Raw genomic sequence first — 23,558 nt, 5'->3', positions numbered from 1 at the left:
GTTTTCAAAAAATTTTTTCTTTTGTAGTCTTTTGATGTAAGTCAAGATATATATTGTAGGAAGTTTCCTTTTTAAGTTGAACCCATTCAGTTAGGGATAGTAATGAAGGATGAGCCTGTTCATTTAGTTTGAAATGCTCCTGGCTTTCTAGTTGAAGATTATTAGGGTTTGTCATATACATTGCAATTTCTGTATTTTTGAATGAAAAAAGTCAAGTTTAATTTTGCCGTGTTTGCATAAGTGCAAAATCGATCAATGTTTCAAAAGAAGAAAGGTCAAGTGTACTGTTTGACCGTTATTCGCTTGTCGACGAGCTTTGTTTAAGCGTCATTCTTAACGATAGACGAGCTTTGTGTAAGCGTCATTCTTCACGTTTAGCGGATTGGTATCATACGAAAGTAAAGGATTGTAAAGAATCTTAAGAAAGTATTGGTATCGTAAAAAGAAACATAATATGCACGCAAAATACTTGCCAAATTAATCCAACGTAAAGAAAACTTTTTTCAAACAGTTTTCTGAAAAACGACATGGGAGTTAAAGGGGGGTCATTCAGAACATTTTTTTCCCTCAAATTACTGTCGTGTACCTTCACGGGTCGACTCATCAAAAAGGTATAAAAACACAACTTCCTATGTCCTGGATGGAAAGTTGTGATCCTAGATCTTTCTTAAAATGGAACTTTTAATTAATTTTTAAGAAATCCCGAAGAAAGCTTAAACAAAGAGCAAATGAATGATTCATTTATTAGTAACATTTATTAGTAAGAAAAAATCTGAAAATATTACTTCTCAGTGATCCTGTATTTATGGAAAAGTTGTAGTCATAGAGCTTCATACAAAGTTGAGTCCATAATATATGAAATTACAGAACCTGAAGCACCGATTGGATTTGATTTATTTAAAATTTCATGTTAAACCTAAATTTTCTTGAATTATAGCCTTGTAGATTACAAATAGCAAGTTTCAGTGATGGGTGTTGGCTGAAACTTGCCTTTATACAAGTTTTTTTCTTTACTTCGTGATGAGGTAAGACAGTTTTTGCTATAAGACCATTGTTAGCCTTGTTTGTTTTCGCATTTTTTAAAATTATTTAAGATGTGACTGTATTAATTAAGATGAAGTCTAGGTTTTGATTGCCAATATTAATTGATTCCAGCCTCCTGTTTTTTTGACAAATATTTTAGCAGCTAGTCGTACATTTTAATTCCCTCTGGATTTTTTGGTGGTTTAATTTAAGCTTTATGTGCAGTGATTATGCGGAATTGTTTTTGGAAACGTGACGTACAACTATGCCGATGTATAAGAGTTCCGAGAATAAGAGTGCTGAAAATTAATTAAGTGTTTCTCCCGATAAATTTCTAAACCAATCAGTTCACTTCAACTGGAATGAGAGCAAAAGTCTGAACCAATCACATTGAAGTGGTGAGATTTTGGATTTTGTTTTTAGTGGGACAATATAATTTCAGCGAGATAAAATTAAAGCAAACAATAATAATTGCGGACCTTGGCCATGACTCAAAAAATCGTGGTCCTTGATACAAATCTATCACCACCGAACTACTGATTAGCGTGCCCTGTTTGCTTTGAAAAAAATTTAATTGATAATTAATTGTTATTTGCAGTTTCGGCGCTATTAATATTAGCTCCAGTTTCAGCACTCTTAAATGTCGGCATAGTTGTACGTAATTGTCCAAAAGATATCAAAGATTAGAAGTTAACGGTGGCTGTCGTATTGAACAACAGGGTTTCTAGCCAACAACCATAAAACGAGAAATTTACCCACCAATTAACAAAAAGTGCGGTAGTAGATTAATTCTGAAGCACTGATTGACTAATTTAACACGATATTTCGTGAGCGGGCAAATATGCGGCAGTTTTTATCAACTAGCGTATAGAAGGTCTTGCCCTTGGTTTCATCCTGCCCATCTCTCCCACCGACAGGTGTTAGGGGGTTGCGGCCACGGAGAGGCCGAGTGGAGCGCCACCCGACCGCGCACCAAAGATAATAATGGTCCTCTGAACTGATGATTTATTCGACAAAAACAGTCAGCTAAATTTCTCATTTTTCCGTGTCGACTAAACCCCTGTCGAAAAATTTTCTGTCCTCGTGGTAGTTGAAGTCGGAATATAACAATGGTCTATCATTGGTCCATTATTGATTTTGATGTGCTTAGTTATTTTACCAATATTTTGCTTCCCATATTTTGCTCCCCTACTTTTCTCGTTGCCGATGATGCCAGTGTTTGGTCAATCGGCCGCAATGATGACGTTTAGGCCAATTTAGTCAAGGTTAGCAACTGGATTAAATTAAAAATGGTCAAGTAGAAGCTAGTTGAAACTAGTAAAAACTGATTTAACTTGACAACCGGGTTCACGTCAATCAACGCTCCGGGAAGGTGATTAAAACAGTTCAAATAGACGTTAATCTAATTTTTAGTAGTTACTGATTTTTGTGAAAATTTTGTTCTGGGTTTCTGCTTCGAAATCTTTTGTTGCTCTTTTTTTAATGTCGCACAGCGTACTGGTAGACAGTACTGGACAGCTAGCAGTTTTAGACTTCATGTAAATAGAGCACAGTCTCACAACTATCAATGTAACATTCAACCTAGCCGCTATAGTGAGTCCCATAAAGTTGTATGGGAAAAACTGGAGGCATGCAAATGAGCATCTTTTGGCCAGATATCTGCATGTTTTTAAATTGACCATTGACTTTTGAAACGTTTAATAGCGTTGCAACTTTATGGGACTGACTATAACTCAATCAGACGTTCAGGACTTTATGGGACAGAATATTCTTATCCATTTTTGTTGCCCAGCCGGATAAATCTACATTTATTCTCTTCTTTCCGGCTTTCTTTCTGTTATTTTTTTTGTGATATTAGGCTGAAGTTTTGCTGCTTCTTTATTATCTGCCGGAAACGTTTAGAGATCTAAGTTTGAGAGTTAACAAGATGCCTGCTGAGTTTGTTGTTGCTTTTGTCTTTTATTTGCAATGAACTGTTTCCTCTGGTCACCCACAGGCTCTTGCTGTCTGTGAGTTGAGCCCTGAAATTATTCCGAATTCTACGGCAAAGAACTTGGGATATTTTCTCCTACCGTGTTTTTGTGACACCCAGTTACTCAAATATTGTGTTATTTGGCCTGGATACTATGTAAGAAAATAGCACATGCGCCTGGTGGCATAAAAAAGATGTATTCCCACTAAGCCTAATTTTGTTTTGTCAATTGAACTAATTATATGAAGAATAGAAATCGCTAATATCTAACAGATTAGCCATTGGCTACGTTAGCTGTTGGAGAGTTTCATTCTTCATATAGTTAGTACAATTTTAAATGTTTTAAACTCTTTTTAACTGTTACTTTTTTCAGCTGAATTTATTGCTTTTCAGGAAACAGCAATGACCTGACTGATCAGCCTAATTGTGAAGCAATGCAATGTCCTATAGCCCAACTCCCTCCTCAATTAGTTGAGAAAATTTGCCAATATCTTATTTCGAGTCAGGCGGAAGACTTCTCCCTCTCAGCAGCTGCAAAAGACGTGCTGGCATGGAGAGCCACATGCCATCATTTCAATAACTTGATCACCCTATCATATTTAAAGTTTCCTTTACGAGTCTGGACTCGACAATGGCAATTGGGTGAAAATTCCAGCTTGAGTCAATTTCTGATGTTTTTAAAGTCTTATACAGAATACAAGATAACAAGCCTTAAAATTGATATATCAGGTTATAGACCGTCTGATTTGGAGTTCCGTTTTATAATTAATTTTTTCAAAGAGCATAAGGAAATTTTCGATATGAAGAGAATTTATATTGTTGTCGATAATTACTCGAGGTATACGAGGATAACTTTACCAATAATATTGCAGCAATTAGAAAGGGAGACGAGCATCCTAAACGACAAAACAGAAATTGAAGTAAATCAAATACGTATTGGAGCCATAAGTTATGATCCTTTGCATCCCGAATCGTGGCAGGAATTTGTCGATACTTTTATAGATTTCATTCGAACTATGCGATTTGTTCTTTTCGTCTGGTTACCTCATACGATTTATGACTTTTTTGCACAAATTGCGTGATTATCAATATGATCTGACTACCTTCTTGGCCGTGTATTTTTATGTTTTATTTTATAAAAATGCTGATTGCATTCATTTTGAAATGTTTAAAATGTTGAATTTAAAATAATTTTAATTGACAAACTGTACAGATAAAAAAATCTATATTAAAGTTTTTATTTCAGTGCAGTATATAGTTTTTGTAATTTTAATATTCTATTTTTATTGATAATTTTTGTTTGCTCTTCTTTTACTGCGCTGAAGCGAAACATAGGTAGCTAAAGAATTTTTGAAAGTTATGATTGCAATTAGCAAATTTAATAGTTCACTACAAGAACTGTTTCGGATGCAAGTTAATTTGTGGTCGTTTTTTCTTTTATGAGAGAAGTTTCATCTGCCTTCAGAACTGACCATTAGAGGGAAATGAGGTCACACTTTTTAATGGTGAAACCATCATCATATATTTAATTGTTCGTGTTTGTTGCGTTGTTTACTATCCGGTTGGGAACACAACAAATATGATGGAAGTAACTTGGAAACCATGGCATACATGAACTACATCATAGGCTTAATTCTCTCAGCTTCTGCTTCTCAATTCGGGATTTGACCAGCGGTTTCTTATTTTTGTAGCATTCACCGGAAATACAGAATCGTTTCTTTTTATATGAAATTTATTTGGAAAGGGGCGAAGGGTAAGAAGCAAAGCAGTGGTCAGCGCATAGGCGCTCGAAATAAGTTGCAAATTCAAACGCTTGAATTAAGCTGTGGTCAACACAAATTGAGCAATCTTTCTTCATAATTAAAACAGAAACTTTCAAATTTACTGTTTGCTCGCTGAACAATTACGTTTAGTCGGGAAATGCTATTTTCATAGATAGACTAAGAATCCTGATCAGTTTGCGCCCTGAGATTAAATATATCGCCTAGTCTAGTCTGGAAATCTCCTCCACCAGTTGCTGAGACCTTAAATGTTGTAACTTTCATTCGAATTGACAATTGGTGCCATCGTTAAGCAAAGAACATTAGAGCATGCTGTGTCAGACATAGTTTTGTAATCACACAAATTTTATCTGCTAATCTGTCTGAATAAATTTGCAAACTAAAATCCAGTTCAGGTTAAATTTTCTCATCAAAAATCAGGTTTGAATAAACTCTTTTACCTAAGTTTAAGATCGACTTTCCGTGCATTTTCGCATTCTTTCTTATCTGAAATCATTAATTGCACTGATTTGAACAATTTAGGAATTAAAATTGCTCTAAACGACGCAAATTTTTTAAGATTAACTGCGCACTGTAAATATGAAAAAACCGGTTTTATCTGTTCAACTCTCTATTTTGGTGCTTTTTATATCTAAGTTTGGAAACTCAATGGTTTGAAGACCAACCAATTTTTGTTCATATACTGGTCATATATTGCTGTGATATATCGAGAAGCAGCGAACTTAGCAACTTAAGTTAAAACTTCGATATAAAGAAAACTTTCTTACCTGATGTTTGGTGAAGTGAAATTGAATAATGGCTTCTAATTTGAACCGAATCGTCGATTCAAATTTGTTCATACCACAAGTTTATCAATGTACATAAACCATAAATTTGTGAGATAGATTCGACCTTCCCACCACCAAACTCGATCAGTAACCAACTCTCCGACCATCCCAGTAGATAGCAATGACATGTTCTCAGGCAGGGAGAACAATGTGTTAAGTGCAAAAAACTGCACTAGTACTTGCCATATACGGCAAGGGGAAAAACTTGTTCACAAATAAGGTGTAAATTAACGCATATCAGTTTATCTATATCTAGACGGATCTGTAAATTTTCATACTGATACGGATTATAAATACCTGTGAATATTTGTACATTTAGGCCATTTTGAATTCAATTATTAAAATAATAAAATTCTTGTTGCTCGTGCCCGAGACCACGACAATGGTGTCCAGACCACCAAACGACCGACAAACCTTGGATCTGCAGAATGATGAATCCTGTACTGCGTGGATCATGTCTTTTGTGGCGAAATGTCGCGCAGAGAAGAAAGAAGATAAAATCAACAACGACGGTACGGTAGTGGACCTACAGGTAACAAATCTCTTTCTTAGTATATGCGGCCAGGACGCACTTCTTAAACTTAGGAGCCTTATGAGCCCTAGAAAACTGTTAGACACTCCTTTTAAAGAGATCAGACTAGCTATTCAAAACTATATTTCACCTAAGGAGAGAGTAGTAACGGCAGAAAAGGCTAAATTTCTGTCCGTTGTCCAGGGCGTTGGAGAATCTGACGACGATTTTCTAGCGCGCCTCAGAGAAGAAGCACGTTATTGCGACTTCGAAAAATTTAAAACAGTAACCAACCCTGAAGAAGAGTTGGTGAAAATATAATTTATCTCAGGTTTCAGAGACCCTGAGGCCAAATTAAGACTATTAGACGGCATTAAAATTAAGCCAACGATGTCTCTGTCTGAAATGACAGAAAGCTTACAGTTCAGAAGTCAAGCAATGGCTTTTGCGAGTTCCTCAACAGGTAATAGACCATTTGTAATAAAAGAAGAAGTGGGATACAACTTCAAAAAGACCTTCAGAAAACCTAGTGAAAAGTTCACTGGTAATAAAGGCAATGGTAACTTGTGCAATAGATGTGGAGGTAAGCCACACAGCAGCAAGCCGTGTCCGGCTTTGAACAAGAAATGTAACACCTGTGAAAAGGTGGGGCACTTTTCAAAAATGTGCAGAAGTAAAACCCAGCCTAAGTCAGGTAAGTCTGACCAGCACAACAACTTCTGCGAGGAAGAGGGTAAGTTGCCTGGTCAATCATCATCCGAAAAGGAGATAGGAATGTACTATACACGGGAAAACGTGTTTAACATGTCGGTGACATGGGAGTACATTACAGTAAAAGACCATAAAATAAAAATGCAAGTTGATACCGGTGCTGATAGCACCGTGATATCATCCTTAATCTGGACTGAGCTTGGTAAACCTCAGTTAAATGGGAAAGTCAGACATCTTGAGGCCTATGATGGTCATCAACTGACGCTTCTGGGATCACTAACATGTGATGTTGAGTGGAACGGAAGCAAGTATAGTCAACAACAACTAGCAGTTGTGCAATCCGACAAAAAATTTGGGCTACTTGGGAGAGACATACTACCCCAAGAAGGCATCAATGCAGTGAGTGATGAAAGACTACCTGCAGTCAAAGGATACAAAGCGCATGTGAACCTCATACCGGGATCACAGCCAATGTTCTGCAAAGCCAGAAAGATACCTCTAACTCTCCAAGACAGGGTCAAAGAGAAGCTTGAGACAATGGTACGACAGGGCATCCTGGAGCTAGTACAAGCTGGTGGGGTCACAAATGCATCACCAGTAGTGTGGCAGCGGAAGAAAAATGGAGCTCTGAGACTATGCGTGGACCTCAAAGTTCACACCAATTGCATTGAGTCAACTCTCAAAGGAATCAACGGTGTGGTCATATTCCAAGACGACGTTCTGGTATATGGAACAACAAAAGATCAATACGAGAAACGAATGCTTGCAGTCAAGAGTCGGCTACGTGAAAAAAAATTCACCATCAATGAGAAGAAATCCAACTCAAAACCAGTTTCAAGCGTAAGTTTTCTTGGTTATTCTGTTTCCAAAGAAGGAATAGCACCCGATCCTAAACATGTTGAGAAAATCAAAAATGCAAAGCCGCCATCAAATATGAAACAACTCGAGTCCTTTGTCGGCTTAGCAAATTTTTATGGTGGAATAATACCGGATTTTGCAACCAAAATGCTACCCCTAAATGAAATTCGAAAAGAAGAATTCAGATGGGACAAGGAAAGGCAAAATGCTTTTGAAAACATCAAAAACGAGTTATGTGCTAACCCTCTTGTACAGCCCTACAGCTTGACGAAGGATGCAACCGTGACAACAGACGCCTCAGAGAAAGCTATAGGCGGGGTACTCTCACAAGAAGGACATCCTGTGATCTACGTATCGAGGAAGTTGTCACAAGCCGAACAAAATTACTCCAATATTGAGCGAGAGGCACTTGCAATCGTCTTTGTGGTCACAAGATTGAAACAATTCCTACTCGGAAGAAGGTTCACTCTACAGACTGACCACAAACCTCTCAAATATCTCTTCGCCCCAGACGAAGAAATTCCGAAAACAGAATCAGCAAGAATTACAAGATGGGCGATAGCGCTGATGGGATTTGACTTCGAATTGAAATATACACCCGGAGAACAGATCCCCCACGCTGATGCTCTGAGCAGACTAGACTTTGATGATGACGATGACAATGATCGAGTCTGCTTTGCTCTTGACAATATCTACTTCGTCCAATCCGACCTGGTGACCCAGTCAGACATCAAAACTGAGCTGGGATCGAATCGACTCTTTCAAGATCTCATCAAACGAATAAAAAGCGGCATCTGCAAACAGTGCTCAGAAGCAGAGAAAGGATTTGAACAACAGAAAGACGCCTTGACCATTCACAATGGAATCATCTTTCGAGGAGTTGTGCCTTTCATTCCACCCAAACTAAGACCCATGGTGATGGCCAAAGCTCACGAGACTCACCCAGGCAAAAATGCAACTGAAACAGCAGTTCGAATGATGGCTTGTTGGCCCGGCATCAGTCAAGATGTTCTTCGATATGTTAGTAAATGTAAGGAATGCCAAGAAAACAGGCCTAGCCCGTGGAAAACAGTATCTACTTGGCCGGAAGCTGAAGTTTGGGAAAGACTCCACATGGACTGGGGCTACGTTAAGGATCAAGGTAATATCTTAGTGATAGTAGACGCGGGATCAGGTTGGATAGAAGCTTTCCCTGCGAGAAATAGAACCTCACAAACAGTGAAGGTGTACTTGAGTCAAATCTTTGCAAGATTTGGGATACCAAGAACATTAGTATCAGACATTGGTCCTGAGTTTGTGAGCAGTGACCTAAAGCAATGGTGTGAATCACTTGAGATTAAAAAGATGGAATCTCCCATCTACCATCCAAGAGCAAATGGGATTGCTGAACGAGCGGTCCAAACAGTGAAACGGGCTATTCAAGCCTGGAGTCCAAATCTGAATGTGTCATTTGGCGCTTTCCTACAGCGGGCTTTAATGACACATCGGAACACTTCCAAGACGCGGGGCAAAACTCCTGTAGAACTGCTACTGGGACGTAAAATAAGACTTCCAACAGTCACTGATTTTGATCTGTGTGAACGAGTCCTCTTCAAACCGACGAACAGTTCACCAACGGTTCCAGCTACTTTCATTATCCGTAAAGGAATGAACACTTCGTTCATCCAGCCGGAGAATTCAAAGAAGACAGTTCTTGTTAGTGACAACCAAATTGCACGGTTGGAACCTGACGACATCAAGACTGAATCTACTGACTCACAGTCTGAGAGCAGTAGGGACGACATAGACGTGGCATCACCCAACTCTACTGAAGAAACCTCAGCAGTTGAAGGGGAACAACCTTCAGTGGCCACGAGAACTTCAAGCAGAAATAAAAAACAGCCAGAAAGATTTGGAGAAGCTCTTCATACAAACTTGCCTAAAAAAGGAGGGAGGATGTGATATATCGAGAAGCAGCGAACTTAGCAACTTAAGTTAAAACTTCGATATAAAGAAAACTTTCTTACCTGATGTTTGGTGAAGTGAAATTGAATAATGGCTTCTAATTTGAACCGAATCGTCGATTCAAATTTGTTCATACCACAAGTTTATCAATGTACATAAACCATAAATTTGTGAGATAGATTCGACCTTCCCACCACCAAACTCGATCAGTAACCAACTCTCCGACCATCCCAGTAGATAGCAATGACATGTTCTCAGGCAGGGAGAACAATGTGTTAAGTGCAAAAAACTGCACTAGTACTTGCCATATACGGCAAGGGGAAAAACTTGTTCACAAATAAGGTGTAAATTAACGCATATCAGTTTATCTATATCTAGACGGATCTGTAAGTTTTCATACTGATACGGATTATAAATACCTGTGAAATTTTGTACATTTAGGCCATTTTGAATTCAATTATTAAAATAATAAAATTGTTGTTACTCGTGCTCGAGACCACGACAATTGCTGTCAACAACATTTTGTAAAATGTGAGGATCAATATGATCAGCATGACATTGGCTTGTGGGCTCCCCCAACAACCAATAGCAGCGCAGTAATAAAAGAATTTAAATATAAAATATAATCGACTAACGTCAGATTAATTGCTCTCAAACGACCGGCGAGCGGTTGGCTTCAGTGGTACCCATCTTGGGAGAGATGCTAGCATGGGGGCGGAGTGGGGATCAAGCGGTGGGGGGGGGGGGGTAGGTAGGTTGGGATAGGGAAGGCTGGACGAGAGGGGCTCCAAACCACCTTGTGGAGGACAGAAAACGGCGGGCGTTGGGGTGGGGGGGGGGGGGGGGTGGGGGTCGAGTAGGGGTGGGGTGACTGGGAGGGGGGGTCAAATTTTACTTTTAGAGTTAAGAACCGCCCTTAACACCATGAAATTGTTTCCTCAAAGCAATTTTAGTAAATTGCATTTTTACTGACTGGAAAGGCTCCAAGAGACCTTCATTCCCAAGCAAAAAATTGCAAAAAAAGAACACAGGACTAATATAATTGCCGCCAACTTTGTTTGAGAGCAATTAACAATGAACACAACGGCTCGTGCAAGACTGTGCGTAGCACAGAATGAGTCAACATACGTCTCAAGTTGGTCAAGAAATTTTCTTTGTTACGAGAGTAATTCTTTTATTACCAATGTGAAGCTCAAAGTGAGGCAAATATTCCGGAGAAACCTGTAGTAAAATTGTTTTTATTGCGATAAACTCAGCATTTATAGGTTATAAACTCGTTTCATAACTGTTCATTTGGTTTTAGTTTCATTAGTTTTCATTTTGCATTGTTTTTTCAGACTAAAAGGTTTTAATAGATTTTTTAGTTCTGGAAGATTGTAAAGGACTTAATCAAACCAAGCAAAAACTTTTAGAAAACTTTTTTATCTTCATTCTTTTACTTGATAAATTGAAGATAACGTATGAAGATTAAGGTTAGTGTTTTGTTTACAAATGAACTAAGTTATTGCTGGACTTTGTGAAAAGTTTTCCACTTCTAAAAAATTTACGTGTTTTGTTTTCATTATTCGGCGAGAAAACATCTTTACTACTACAACGTTTCCACAACCTAAAACTGCTCATTATAAATTTGCAATTAACTATAGAGTGCAAGCATTAGAGCGAATTTAGTTATCAAGAAATTTGATACATGACTAGATTGAAAAATAAAATATTTTTGCATGCTTTATTCAAGTGATTATGTAAGCTGCAGTTCTGGTATCAAAAATACTCATAAGATTTTTCTGTAAAGTGCTAGTTAAATTAAATCCTTGCAGATCTAGATTTCGTTGTTCTTAAGTTTAGCTTATTTTAGCCCAGATTTTTCAAAAGAAAAGAACGTTTGATACTTTTCTAAACAGTTCATCTTATTCTCCTTCGTTTTTTAGGCAGACTTTAAAGATAACTCTTACGCTTCTTCGATTATTGATCAAAGGTGTCACTGGCCAAATAATTGTATTCATTCCGATCTTCCAATTTTTTTATTTGGTATTTAATACCCATTGTTTTTTTGATTTTCTAATGAGTTTACGTATTATACTGCTAATATCTAACGTTAGAGTAAACAACTTCAGCGAGCTCTTTGTTCATTCAGCCTAAGCAAAGGCACTGAAATGCTTGAACCCAGGCAGATTAATTAAAACCGCCTCTAGCGTAACATAGGTGTACCAGAATTAAGAGAAGAGCAAATTGAAAAGCTAGTAAGCAAAATTAAAAGCTAAGTTTTAAAAGCTGTAAGCAAAATTAAAAGCTAAGTTTTAAAAGCTGTAAGCAAAATTAAAAGCTAAATAACGAAAATTATGCTGATCACTCGCCAAATTATTTTTTGGCTTTTTTTGTGATTGAATCGAGTTGAATTTGACGTTCAGTATACCTAAAAAATGATAATAAAGTTTATCTGAATTTTCTCTCTATTTTGCTCTCGCCCCAATTAGTGCTATCAGAAGCAACCAATTTGAATGCGCTCTGCATTTTAGCAAAATTGCTCAGTAACTCTCGCAGACCGAATCAAATTTTGCCAACATTTGATTCGGCCTACAAAATCAAGGTAAAAATGACTAACTGCATGAGTTAAGATCTTTAATGTATCCTGAGAAAGGTTAAATGTTTTACTAACTTAATGATCTGGAAAAGATCTGATCTTAGAAGAACATCTAGATGTTTTCTGCAGATGCATACTTATAAGTGTAAAGGTAGCATCATTCACTGTTACAAAAATGGAGATTAAGTACGAAGATAGTATGTTGCTTTTTGCAAGAACTGTGAGTTAGCATTTGTCCTTTTAACAGCAATGTTACAGCTGACATAAAAATAAGAGAACAGAAAATACTATGTAAAACTTTTATTTGTTTTTTGACTACTTTTATCTTAGTTAACAAGTAATTTGTCGATTCTACTTATATTTTATGGTGCCAAAAGTTCGCGTTTAACTTCAATTTTTGGCCTTAAAGCAAATGAAAGTGGCGGAATTAAGTTATATTTGTTTTATTTTGATAAAATTGTTATTATATAATAATAAATGCTACATTAGATATAATTTTTCTTTATAGTGACACAAAGTGAAATTTTCATAACTTGATAAAAACAACTATTCGGAAGAAAAAACCTGAACGGGATCTTTCGCTTCATTGAAATACTTTTTTAGAGCTTTACTTTTTTGCTTTTTTGTAGGAGTGAAAAAAGAACCAAACAGAATTAAAATGCTTCGAGCATCTGTTTTTTATTTCTCTGGCTTCTTCAATAAACCAATTTTCTTTGCAAATTCTGCTTCTGTATTAGAGAGCCTATTTGATTCAATGGAAATAGCTTTATTTTATCATTTTCAGTTAAGAAAGAGAAAGGACAAAGTTTTCTAAACATTTTTAATGAATTTTGTTTTTTTTTCTTTGGTCATTTACGCTGAACCCAAAACCATTTCAAAAACTGACTCAATTAAAATTTCACAGAAGTAGCCGAATATGGAATACTTCAGACAAGAACAATTGTTGACTGGCAATTTGAGTGGACAGAAAAGGCGAAAAAGTATTCTGATTACTTGAAAGAAAGGATAAAAACTGTTTTGTCTTCAATTTCTTTTTCGTTGATGCTTCATTGATTTTCAAAGTTAAGTGGTCCATTGATCTACAAATGCATAGCAGTTTCAGTGCAAATAAATCTTCTCACGCCATTAAGCTATCAGATTTAACAGAAGTTCTGTAGGTCTTTTACGTGTCTCACTTCAGACAAATTATTCGACCAAAGTTGTACTTAGTGAAATGGAAGAAATTTTGGTCCGAATTACCGCACTATTCTATTCAAAACCGTATCTAATTAATTTAAGTTTTCATTTGACTCATAATAGGCTGAATTGGTTACACGTGTGAACTTTCTGAAGCAGTCATTCTGACCAGAAACAGTCATTTAAAAAAATGAGGGAAGATGGTTATCGCCTTTTGCTCGGCTCCCTTTTTCTGAACTGATGTTTTTTGAGTTTTAAAACGCACTTTTTCCAATTAATCGAAAATCGATACAATATTCAAATTATCGAATTTGACAGTTAATTGATAGACAAGAACATATTTATTTCAGTGAGAAAACTACCAACCAATTGTTTCAACCAATTTTTCACCTAAGCGTAGCAAATGAAGATTTTTCTTTATTTGGAAATAAAATTAAATAGTGTAGATTTCAAAATTTTTCGAATAAAAGACACATGAATAAGAAAAATAAAAATTGAAAAAAACTACTTGCCAAAACTTGCCTTTCAACTTTTTTTTGATTATTTCTTTATAATTGGAATCATTTTGTTAGAAAGGTTGAAAGTGGATTTTTAGTCAAACTGGCTGGTCAATCTTTTATCAGTCTTGCAAACTTTAATTCAGAAACAATGGAAAACAATGAAACATGAACATTCTATTTTTTTTTATTTCAACCGTTTTGGTTTTCCGTTTTTAGCTCCTAAGCTACGCATTAAGATCATGTTTTTTATTTCTTTGCTATTTCTGTTTTTAAATAAGTTAATTTTCTCTGCACCTGATTGCTCTTAATTAATTCTATTTTTTGGAAAGCTGGTTTTTACAGTAAAATTAATTGACAATCGCTATGGATTTATATTTGGTAAATTGTTAACAAAATATTTCTTCTGAATTTTGCTTCATAATAAAGAAATTCCTAGACCAAGTTACTCCCGTGGTACACATGATAGCGACAGGAATTGTTGTAATAGTTCTGACAGTTTTTAATAAATGCTACTTTCAAAAGTTATGGAGATTCAAAGGTTATAGACCGCCGTTCAGAAAATTTTTAAACAAACATTTTGGTATTTAAAAACAAAAGAGACCGTTTCAAGAAAAAGTTTTTTGTGCATGTAATTTTTTTTTCATGAATTTGATCAAAAATGGCATGAACTCTTAAGCAGTTTTTTGTGTTGATTTTAAGTGCTACTTTTGGAGCATTTTAATTGGCGATGGCAGAATGGGTGAAAGCTTGATTAGGCACAGCCAATTTTTATAGCCATTTGTCAAAAATTTTGAACTTCATTTTTGTGGACATTAGGTAAGAACGATTAAAAACATTTGAAAAATTTAGCACGTGCGCCCGGGAGAGTACAAGATATATGCCGTGAGCTGGAGGGGCAGACTATATCCGGAATTGCTGCAATTGATAGTTTTCCCTAAATGTGAATGTAAATACATACATCCAGTACCAAAAATGCTTGTCAAAAGATCGTAGAGAGTTGTGAGTGGTATCTTTGAAAAACACGTACATCCTAGAATTTGGAATTAAGATTTTTTCGAAATTCGCTTCTTAAGGGGAGTTATCGAGGTTTAAAGTTTTGTGAATATTCGACAGTTTTTATTCACATTTTCTGTAAATTTTGCTAAAATTTGGCACAATTTTGCTAATATAATTTAAAATAAGTTAAAATCTTAACGATATAGTGTTTTTGTTACAGATAGAGACAAAAGAGCGATGCCGAATTGTTTGAATGGAGTTTGTTTGGCGAAAAAATTTAGAAAGGTTTTCAAAATTCAGACTTTTTTCATCAAAAATTGCACAAAAAATGCTTTTTTGGCCCATTTTGATTAAGTTTGCCGAAGGTGGAGACCTAGAAAACGCTGAAACGATCTCCATAAACTCCAAAAGAAAGCTAGTTTAAACTCGGCCCCTATAAAAGTCTTATGGAGATTAGCTGAAACTTTGAGAGCAGAATGCCAAATTGATTGTCTCAAAAATGTAATTACGAAGAAAGAAGTTGATACACTGCAAGCAAAAAGAGTCCAGTCAAAGCAACTTAAAACTGCAATAAAAGCAGCGGCCTAAGTCCTAAAAGATTAGGAGTAAGAATACGAAAATTGCTTCTTAACTTCATTTTGAAATTCTATCCTAATTTTGGTTTAGAAATGCAACAGATGAGTGCAAGAAAACTGAAGCGATTCTTATCTAGTTTCAGGGACAATTTTTTCGTGGACAACATGGAACTTTTTGCTTTGTTTTATTAACAAAACTCGATAGATCTCATAAAATTCAAAATTACGTTTTGAGGTTTCCCCCCTTGCTATTATACGCCACGCATTCACACCACTGATCATACTAATGGTACTGGCCGTCACTTGACTAGAACCTCTTGGAACTTTTCATGACCTGTAGAGTAGATTTAATGTCATGGTACATGATTTATACCAAATGTATTGCAAACAATTGTACATCCTACTCGAGAGCAATTTATGATTATTATTATAAAGGGAAGCGAGCGAAACGTTGGCTTTCATATTCCTTTTTCAATGTTAGCGTTTAATATGAAAAATTTAATCTTTCGAATCAGAGTTCTGTATTAATCGGCTTTAGATATCGCAACACTAAACTCAATCACAGAAAGCCGAAATACCAATCCGAATGCCGAAATCAATCATTCTCGCTGTCAGTTTGTCAATTTGCTTCTATTGGGCTGCAAATGCAGAAATAGGAATTCTTAGGGGCCCGGGTGTACTTGTGAACAACACGTGTGAGTACACAGCTACGTGGTATTACCTGTGTTTGTCTTTCGGAGTGTGGCAGTATAAACCCGGATTGGGCAATTGTACAGAGGGGTTGTGTGATGTACCTTCTAGATTGAATCTTCACTACTCGTATCAGTCTTGTATGGATAAGTGTCATAATGTGAGCTGACCCAATTTGTAATAACCAGAAAATCATTAATTATTTGATAACTTTTAAATAATTGAATTTTTGATATAAAAATGATTAATGACGTGTTTTAAAAAGTTATCAACTATTCTTCACCTAAATTTTTAATCAAATTCTATTGAAACAAATAAATTCTTTTTTTAACCAGACCGGTTATATATACTTGGGTGAAAAATAAAACAAACTAATTTGATCATTGCATAAATTTGATATTGAGGCGTAAAGCAAAATTTTAACAGTAACGTTCTCGTCCTGGTTGAAATGGTAGTTTTGCTTCTCAGATTTTATGCCTTTCATGTTTTTCTGATGATGGCATAGCTTTATTCTTCAATTATGTTGTCTCTTCAAACGCTGAAAGTTTTTCCAATAGCTGTTGCACGAATTCAAAAGACTACCACAAAAAGCTTGAAAAGGAGAATTCCGATTCTTGTACTCAAAGGAATTTTATTTTTTAGTTATAGCCATGGAGCGCTGTAGTACCAACAGTCGTCGATGTACATCAGGGCTAACTATTGACAACTCAGAAAAATTTTTGCTCCGACTCCCTTTAGTGGGGGGAGTAACAATATACTCAAATGATTTTTTTTTGTTCAGTCAAATTTGGCCGATCGATATATCCATCGAAAAAAGTTGTCAGTGGTATTATAAAGCTCGTCCAGCGTAGAATATAGAATTAATTTTTTTCAAATTCGTTTTTTTTACGGAGTTATCGACGTTTAAAGTTCAGTGAACATTTGACTGATTTTCGTTGTATTTTATCGCATTTTCCGTAATTTTACGCAATTTTTTTGCTTAAAATATGTCAAAATTGTTAACGATAATGTTGTTGGTTTTAACTCTGAAGATAGAAGAGTGGTGTTGAACTGTTTTTATCTATTTTTGTGGCTAAAGTTGTTCAATATTCACTTTTTTCATAAAAAAAGGCTCGAATTAAGCTTTTTTAGCGCACTTTCTTTGAATTGGTCGGATTAACTTGCCTTAAAACTACTGACACAACCTTAGTAAAATCCATAGAGGGCTAGTTATACTTGCGCTTCCTTGCAGAGTGTTCTTGAATTAAATTTCGACGGTTTATTGATAATTTAACTCGAGAATTGTCCAAAATTCATTATTTATTTTTTGATAATGACTTTTCATTTTATGCACATACAGAATATTTGACAGAGTTAGTTTTTAGCTCAACGCAATAGCAGGGCTAGTTTTGGTCTAATAGTTTTTTCACAGTCGAAAAATAATTCGGATTGCAATCAGTCGCAGTCTTAGTATTGTTATTTTTTGCTTTTTTTGTTAAATACGGAACAGAATATCTGAATTAATGCGAATTAGAGCCCTTAAACAACCGATAACATTCCAGATGCAGTAACTCAGAGCTACACTAACAGAACATATATCGGGCTTTACAACAATCAAACTCTTTCTCACAGTTGGATTACTTTCCTTCCTTATATCGCAAGCTTTTCATTTTTTATGGACTTACTTGGCCCATAAAAAATTGCCAATTCACAATAAATTCCCCTTCCGTATAATCCTGGAGGGACAAGCAATAAAGACAAAACCAGTCTCTGCAGTTTCCGAAGAGGATTACAATTATTTGATGGCACACCCCGACCACAAAATTCACAAGAAAAGTGTCGTTATTCCTGAACAACAATTTCAAATACCAGTACCAGAAGTACCATCTAGAATTTTGCAAACTCATCATAATGAACTGTACCCAGATGTGCCAAACGTATACTTGCGCATAGGCATGGCTAAACGATTTAACTGAATGCATGATCTCATAACTTTTACATGATAGCTTGAAACTAACCTTTAAAAAAAAGGTCATGACTGTTAAGTTGTGGTTAGCTTCTCAGTGTGACGAAGAAAAAAAATGTTCCGTGGTTGCAAAAAAAAATTCATCATAGAACATTCTAAACTATTCTCATTCTATGATTATTGCAAAAATTTAATAAGAAGCAGTAAAATTGTGAATTTCTTTTTTTATATATATAAAAAAAATCTGCGTTTGCTTACAAGACGAATGACGTGACAATTTCATTCAGTCGGCCAGTGTAATGGAGTTCCATTGAACAATTTTGATTGGACTAAAAAGGAATGGAAAGCAAGGCAGATAAAAAAGAAAAGAGAACAACAGGTAAACAAAAAGGGATAAAAAACAAACATTGTAAAACGGATAATAAGAAAAACGTTGAATAGAGAAGGAAGCAAATCAATTTCATTCAAAAACAGTTGGTTTAGTTTTCACGTTTCAAATTTACTCTATCTCCAGAAAACCAGTTTTGAAACCGTGTTTAAATCTTTCACAAGTTAGCAACGAGCCCCTGTTGATAGCTGAGGTTAAACTCTAGTAGCCAGACCACTCCGCTTTTAATGATAAAGGTGACATAACAATAAGAAAACGTTTCGTCGAGAGATTTATTTCTTTTATCTAAAACATTATTACTGCAGTTAAAATTAGCACAAGTAAAGCATTCAGATTTGAAGGATCAATCTTGGTTAGAGATACCCCGCTCAGCAAGTATACAACATGGTGACAAGGGAATGCCTAACGTTATAAATAATTTTCGTCAATCACCACGTTCTCAGAAGTGGAGTTTGGCTGAATTATGAATTTTACCGACGTTCATAGCCAAAATCTTCGCATTAAAATAAACGATATAGAGGGCCAAATACTTTTTTACAATTTCTCACCTTGTTTTAACAAATAGCGTTTGTTCTTTAGGAAACAAAATTCCGATATTCTATCTGTTTTCATTACCGACAGTACATCACCTCATTTTGCACAAACTAAAGCAAAAATTCAGATGTCAAACACAACAGTCACTTTTGCAGCACAATATTCATTCATATTACCAATTTCGGAATAATTTGTTCTCTACTTTTTATCACTTAACAATAAATGGATTACAATAGATACAGTTCAACAGTTAACACAGAGCAAAGAGATATAAAAAATAATCACGAACAGTGCGACAGCCAAACTGTTATCTTACACTTTAATCAGTTTTCAAATAAACACTTAATCTTACTACTTTAATTGAAGAAACTCGCGAAGCTGAATTGCTAACAATTGATAGTACATTTGTTCAATTTTCACGAATTATGTCTCAACTAAAAAGAGAAGAACAAGAACAAACAATCTACTTGATAATTTTACATTCGGATGTCTATGATTAACTCTCAAGACAATTGAGGCATTCTTTGAATCTATTTTTCTACAAAACCAACAAACCTAATTGCAAAAAGTAACAATCAGCTGTACACTCACGATGACCACCCCGATGAATCACCTATTTCACCACACTAAGTTGATTAGGGACATTCCACTGAGCAGAGTTTGTGGAAATAACGACTTCTCAACAAAAACGAAATCGTCAACAGATAAGTAATATCGATGCTCTTAATTTACTTTTGTAAAAAGTGAGTAAATTCTTGACCGTTTGATATTACTTGTCGACTTTTTCATTTCTCATTGCATCACTCTAATTGCATGATTTTTAAAAAAAATAGAAACAATGGCTGCGAATATACAGCCTTATATTAAAGTTGACAAATTTAGTGGAAAACTGGGAGAATCTTTTGACGACATTCGCTCCTCCATTGAATCCGCAGTAGCATTAGCAGGAATTGACGATGCTCTAAGACCGCAGTTCGTGAGAATGAATTTAGCTGAGAGTGCTCTTCGATTTTTTAACGGCCTTCCAGAAGCAGTGAGAAACGATTACGACCAACTAATGGAGGGATTGGGTCGCCGATATAACAACACAGAAAACGGAGCCTTCCAGGTCTTAAGATTTAACGAGAAGATTTACGACCCGAGCAAATAAACAGCCGAGGATTTCTTAGTTGCAATCCAAAGATTAGCGGATCTAGCATTCCCAGACAATGCTGCCGCAGGAGCCAATAGAGCTCAGGAAAGGACTGATCGAATAAAAGGGAAGTTTGTACAAGGAATGCCGCTAAAATATAAACGTAAGCTTTTGAAAGCACCAGCCGCTGAAACTGTAGACCAGTTATGCGACAGAATCAAAACAGAAATGTGGGTCTCTAACACATAACTTGAAACCAGCTACCCTGCTTCGTTCAATGCTTTGCAATCAGAGGCTAACCAAAAGGAAGACGCCTTCTTCAAAAAACTAGACAGATTCGTAGACAATATGTCCAAATTAAGTTCAAGAATAAATGAAGCTTGTGCAACTATCATTGCTACAGTAAATCTTCAGCCACAGCAGCAACAGCCCATATATGCACCAAACTGGCGTACTAATGCGACACAAAGTTCACGAATGCGTCAATATAATACTCAATTCCAAAATTCGTACAGAAATTCGTGTCCGTGAAGAGGATATCCACGAAGTCCAACACCAGCAAGAGACATTTGTGGTAACTGTGGACGCAGATGTCATACTCAGGGACAGTGTTGGCAAAGACCAGCTCCAAGAGTTGGAGAAAACATTCCATTCCAACGTCAACAAAAAAACTAACTCAACTACGGAACTGCAGCACAAAAAACTTCCACAAATCAACCACAAACAGATATGCATCTTTTTCTACAATCTCTCTAGATGACGATTTCTTTAGTGACCAAGCCTCAGCCATGTTTGTAGCACGCCCATTTTATATTAACCTTGTATTTGGAACAAACTGTAAACAAAGAGCTCTTATTGACACAGGCGCGTTTTGTAGCGCAATGTCGCAATCAACGTTCGACGATATAATCAATTTGAACCCATCTATGTTTTTTCAAAAGCATGACCCGCCCAAATATAAAGTCTCGGTGACATCCCGTGCAAAAGTTGAAGTACTCTTTCAAGTCGATTTAAAGTTCCAATTGGGCAATAAAAACTTTCTAGACCGATTTCTCATCTTACCAGATATGAACGATATTCTTTTGGGATTGCCTTTTCTTGATAAAAATAACGTAGTTGTAGACTGCAAACGATGCCTTCTGCGCTCTCCTGATTTCTTCTTTTTTATTCATTCTCTTAGCAAAAAAGAGAAGAACTTTTCAAAAGCAAAAAATAAATTCTAACTAGTTTTAGAGGATTCAATTGAAGTGGGTCCCTCAGCATTCCACATGATTCTTGTACACTGCCTAGATGGAGAGGATTTGAAAGAAGTTACAGGTTTAATTGATCCAAATAAAGAATTTGAAAAAAACACAGTGTGAGTATCAGCAGTGCAATTGAGACCACTGATTGTAAAGGTCGAATACGTCTGGGCCTCCTTAACAGATCAGACACACCAGTTGAAATTCCTGCGAAAGAGATATTAGCCGAATTTGAATTAGTTACCCCAGATCAAGCAAAGTTCATCATTCCAATAGATCCAAAGCTGCTAACTTTGGAAAATGACACCGAATGCGACACAATTCTGAACGAAACAATCTTAGCATCAGTAAGCAATGGTCAAGCTCCCAATACAGTACCAGGCAATTTCTTGTTTCCAACTCCAGAAAACTGTCAAAACCTCGATTCTCTTACAGGAAGTGAAAAACAAATTTAGTTAAGTTCAGAGAGCAGGAAGGACTGAATCCTGAAAATTCCCCAGAACAGGAAAATTAATTTCATCAAATGTTTTCATGGGACAAATCAATTATTTCGGCTTCAGAACGTTCACAGATTGAAGCTTTGTTGAAAAAATTTCACAGTTTTCGCCAGACATAGACTAGATGTAGGTCGCAATGATGACTCTAAAGTTCTTCTAACGCCTGAGCATGACAAGCCAGTTTACTCACAGAGTCCAACCACACCAATCCATATCCGTGACGAGCTGTTAACTGAACTCGCTTTACTTCAGTATTATGGAATCATAACGACTTTACCCTTTTCAAAATACTCTTCTCCAATATTCGCTCAACGGAAACCAAGTGGAAAACTGACTCCTAATCGATTTAAGGAAAATTAATCACCTTCTCCCATTCGATTATGACTCCAATAATTTCCCAATTTTAACGCTTGCCGATGCAGGAGCGCACCTCGCGGGAAACAAATTGTTCTGTAAGCTAGATTGTAGCCAAGCCTACTTTGCACTCCAAATGGCAGATCAACGCTCAGTTGAGGTTTTACCATTCAATTTTGCATCCCGAACCTATGCATTCTTACGATTGGCACAAGGACTAAGTGAGCACATTCAGTTCCTTCATGAGACAAAAACTGGATCCATGTATCATAACTGATAAATGTATCCAGTACATTGATGATGTCGGGACTGCTTCGAACAACGTACCAGAATTGACTGACAACCTTGAGTGCATCTTCAAATGCATTCAAAATGCAGGACTAAAACTCTCTCCAAATAAGTGTGAGTTTGGCACCTCATCTATTGAGTTTTTTGGACAAACAATAACTTCAGAAGGTGTTCAACCCACAGAAGAATAAATAACAAATTTTCTTGAAAAGCTACAAATTCCCCAAACCGAGTAACAAGTCAGACGCTTCATCGGTTTCTTGCAATTTTACAAATCTTTCATACCTCGCCTTTCTGAAAAACTTCTACCATTCTACAAACTATTACATATGGACCATGACATTATAATTGAAACGATCCATCGTGAAATCTTTGAAGAGTTGAAACATGAACTAAAACGTATTTGCCAAATGACATTGAGGTTAACAAAAGTTGGTTGTCAGTACGTTATTCTTGCTGATTCATCATATTTTGCAGCAGGTTTTGTCTTAATGATAGAAGATTACGTTACTAACAAAGCAGGTAAGGAACTGAAAGTCTATAGCCCAGTTACATTCGGATCCAAAATCTTTCAGCCTGCACAGCTGCAGATTATTTCTCTAGAATTCATATCAATAATCATATCAAGTTCGAGATAATTCTCTATCTGAAACTCAACCTACAGAGCTATCAATCAATATTCTTCAACTGTACAAGAAAAACGATATCCCGTTACTGCATTTGGAAATAGATGCTGAGGTTGTCCCAATTTGCTTTTCTCGGAAAGAAATTCAGCCAAACCTGCTTGCACTTAATGAAGACAATCCAAAAAACAACCTTGATTTATCTGAATTTACTCAACCTATTGATCAAGCAGAGGAGCAATCAAAAGATGCAGACATACAATTAGCCATTAAATGGATAAAAGGAGTGGAGATATTAAAACGGGAGTTAACACCTTCTCAACGAAAATATGCCAAACAGCTTCCCAGATTGGTCATTGATAAAGGAGTTTTATTTAGGAAGTTTTTTAACGACATTGGAAACGACACAGCTAA

The 23,558-nt window shown here is 36.1% G+C and overlaps 2 protein-coding genes across 2 annotated transcripts in view; one reads left to right on the top strand and one right to left on the bottom strand.

Annotated features, from left to right (window-relative positions):
* The window catches only part of LOC142348366 (sideroflexin-1-like), a 134,568-nt gene that overhangs the window by 62,355 nt on the left and 48,655 nt on the right, over window positions 1–23,558 (top strand). The gene's annotated exons all lie outside the window — the stretch shown is intronic.
* Window positions 1–23,558, bottom strand: part of LOC142348524 (uncharacterized) — a 111,151-nt gene that overhangs the window by 45,587 nt on the left and 42,006 nt on the right. Inside the window, exon 6 of the mRNA XM_075399898.1 lies at window positions 2,955–3,044. Coding sequence (XP_075256013.1) covers window positions 2,955–3,044 — 90 coding nt within the window. The remainder of the gene's footprint in view (window positions 1–2,954; window positions 3,045–23,558) is intronic.

This window comes from Convolutriloba macropyga, chromosome 10 (assembly GCF_964194025.1).
Source record: "Convolutriloba macropyga chromosome 10, txConMacr16.3, whole genome shotgun sequence".
In the NCBI taxonomy this organism is placed as follows: Eukaryota; Metazoa; Xenacoelomorpha; order Acoela; family Convolutidae; genus Convolutriloba; species Convolutriloba macropyga.
The sequence above is the reverse complement of the archived record's forward strand: the minus strand, read 5'-3'. Positions and strand labels throughout refer to the sequence as shown.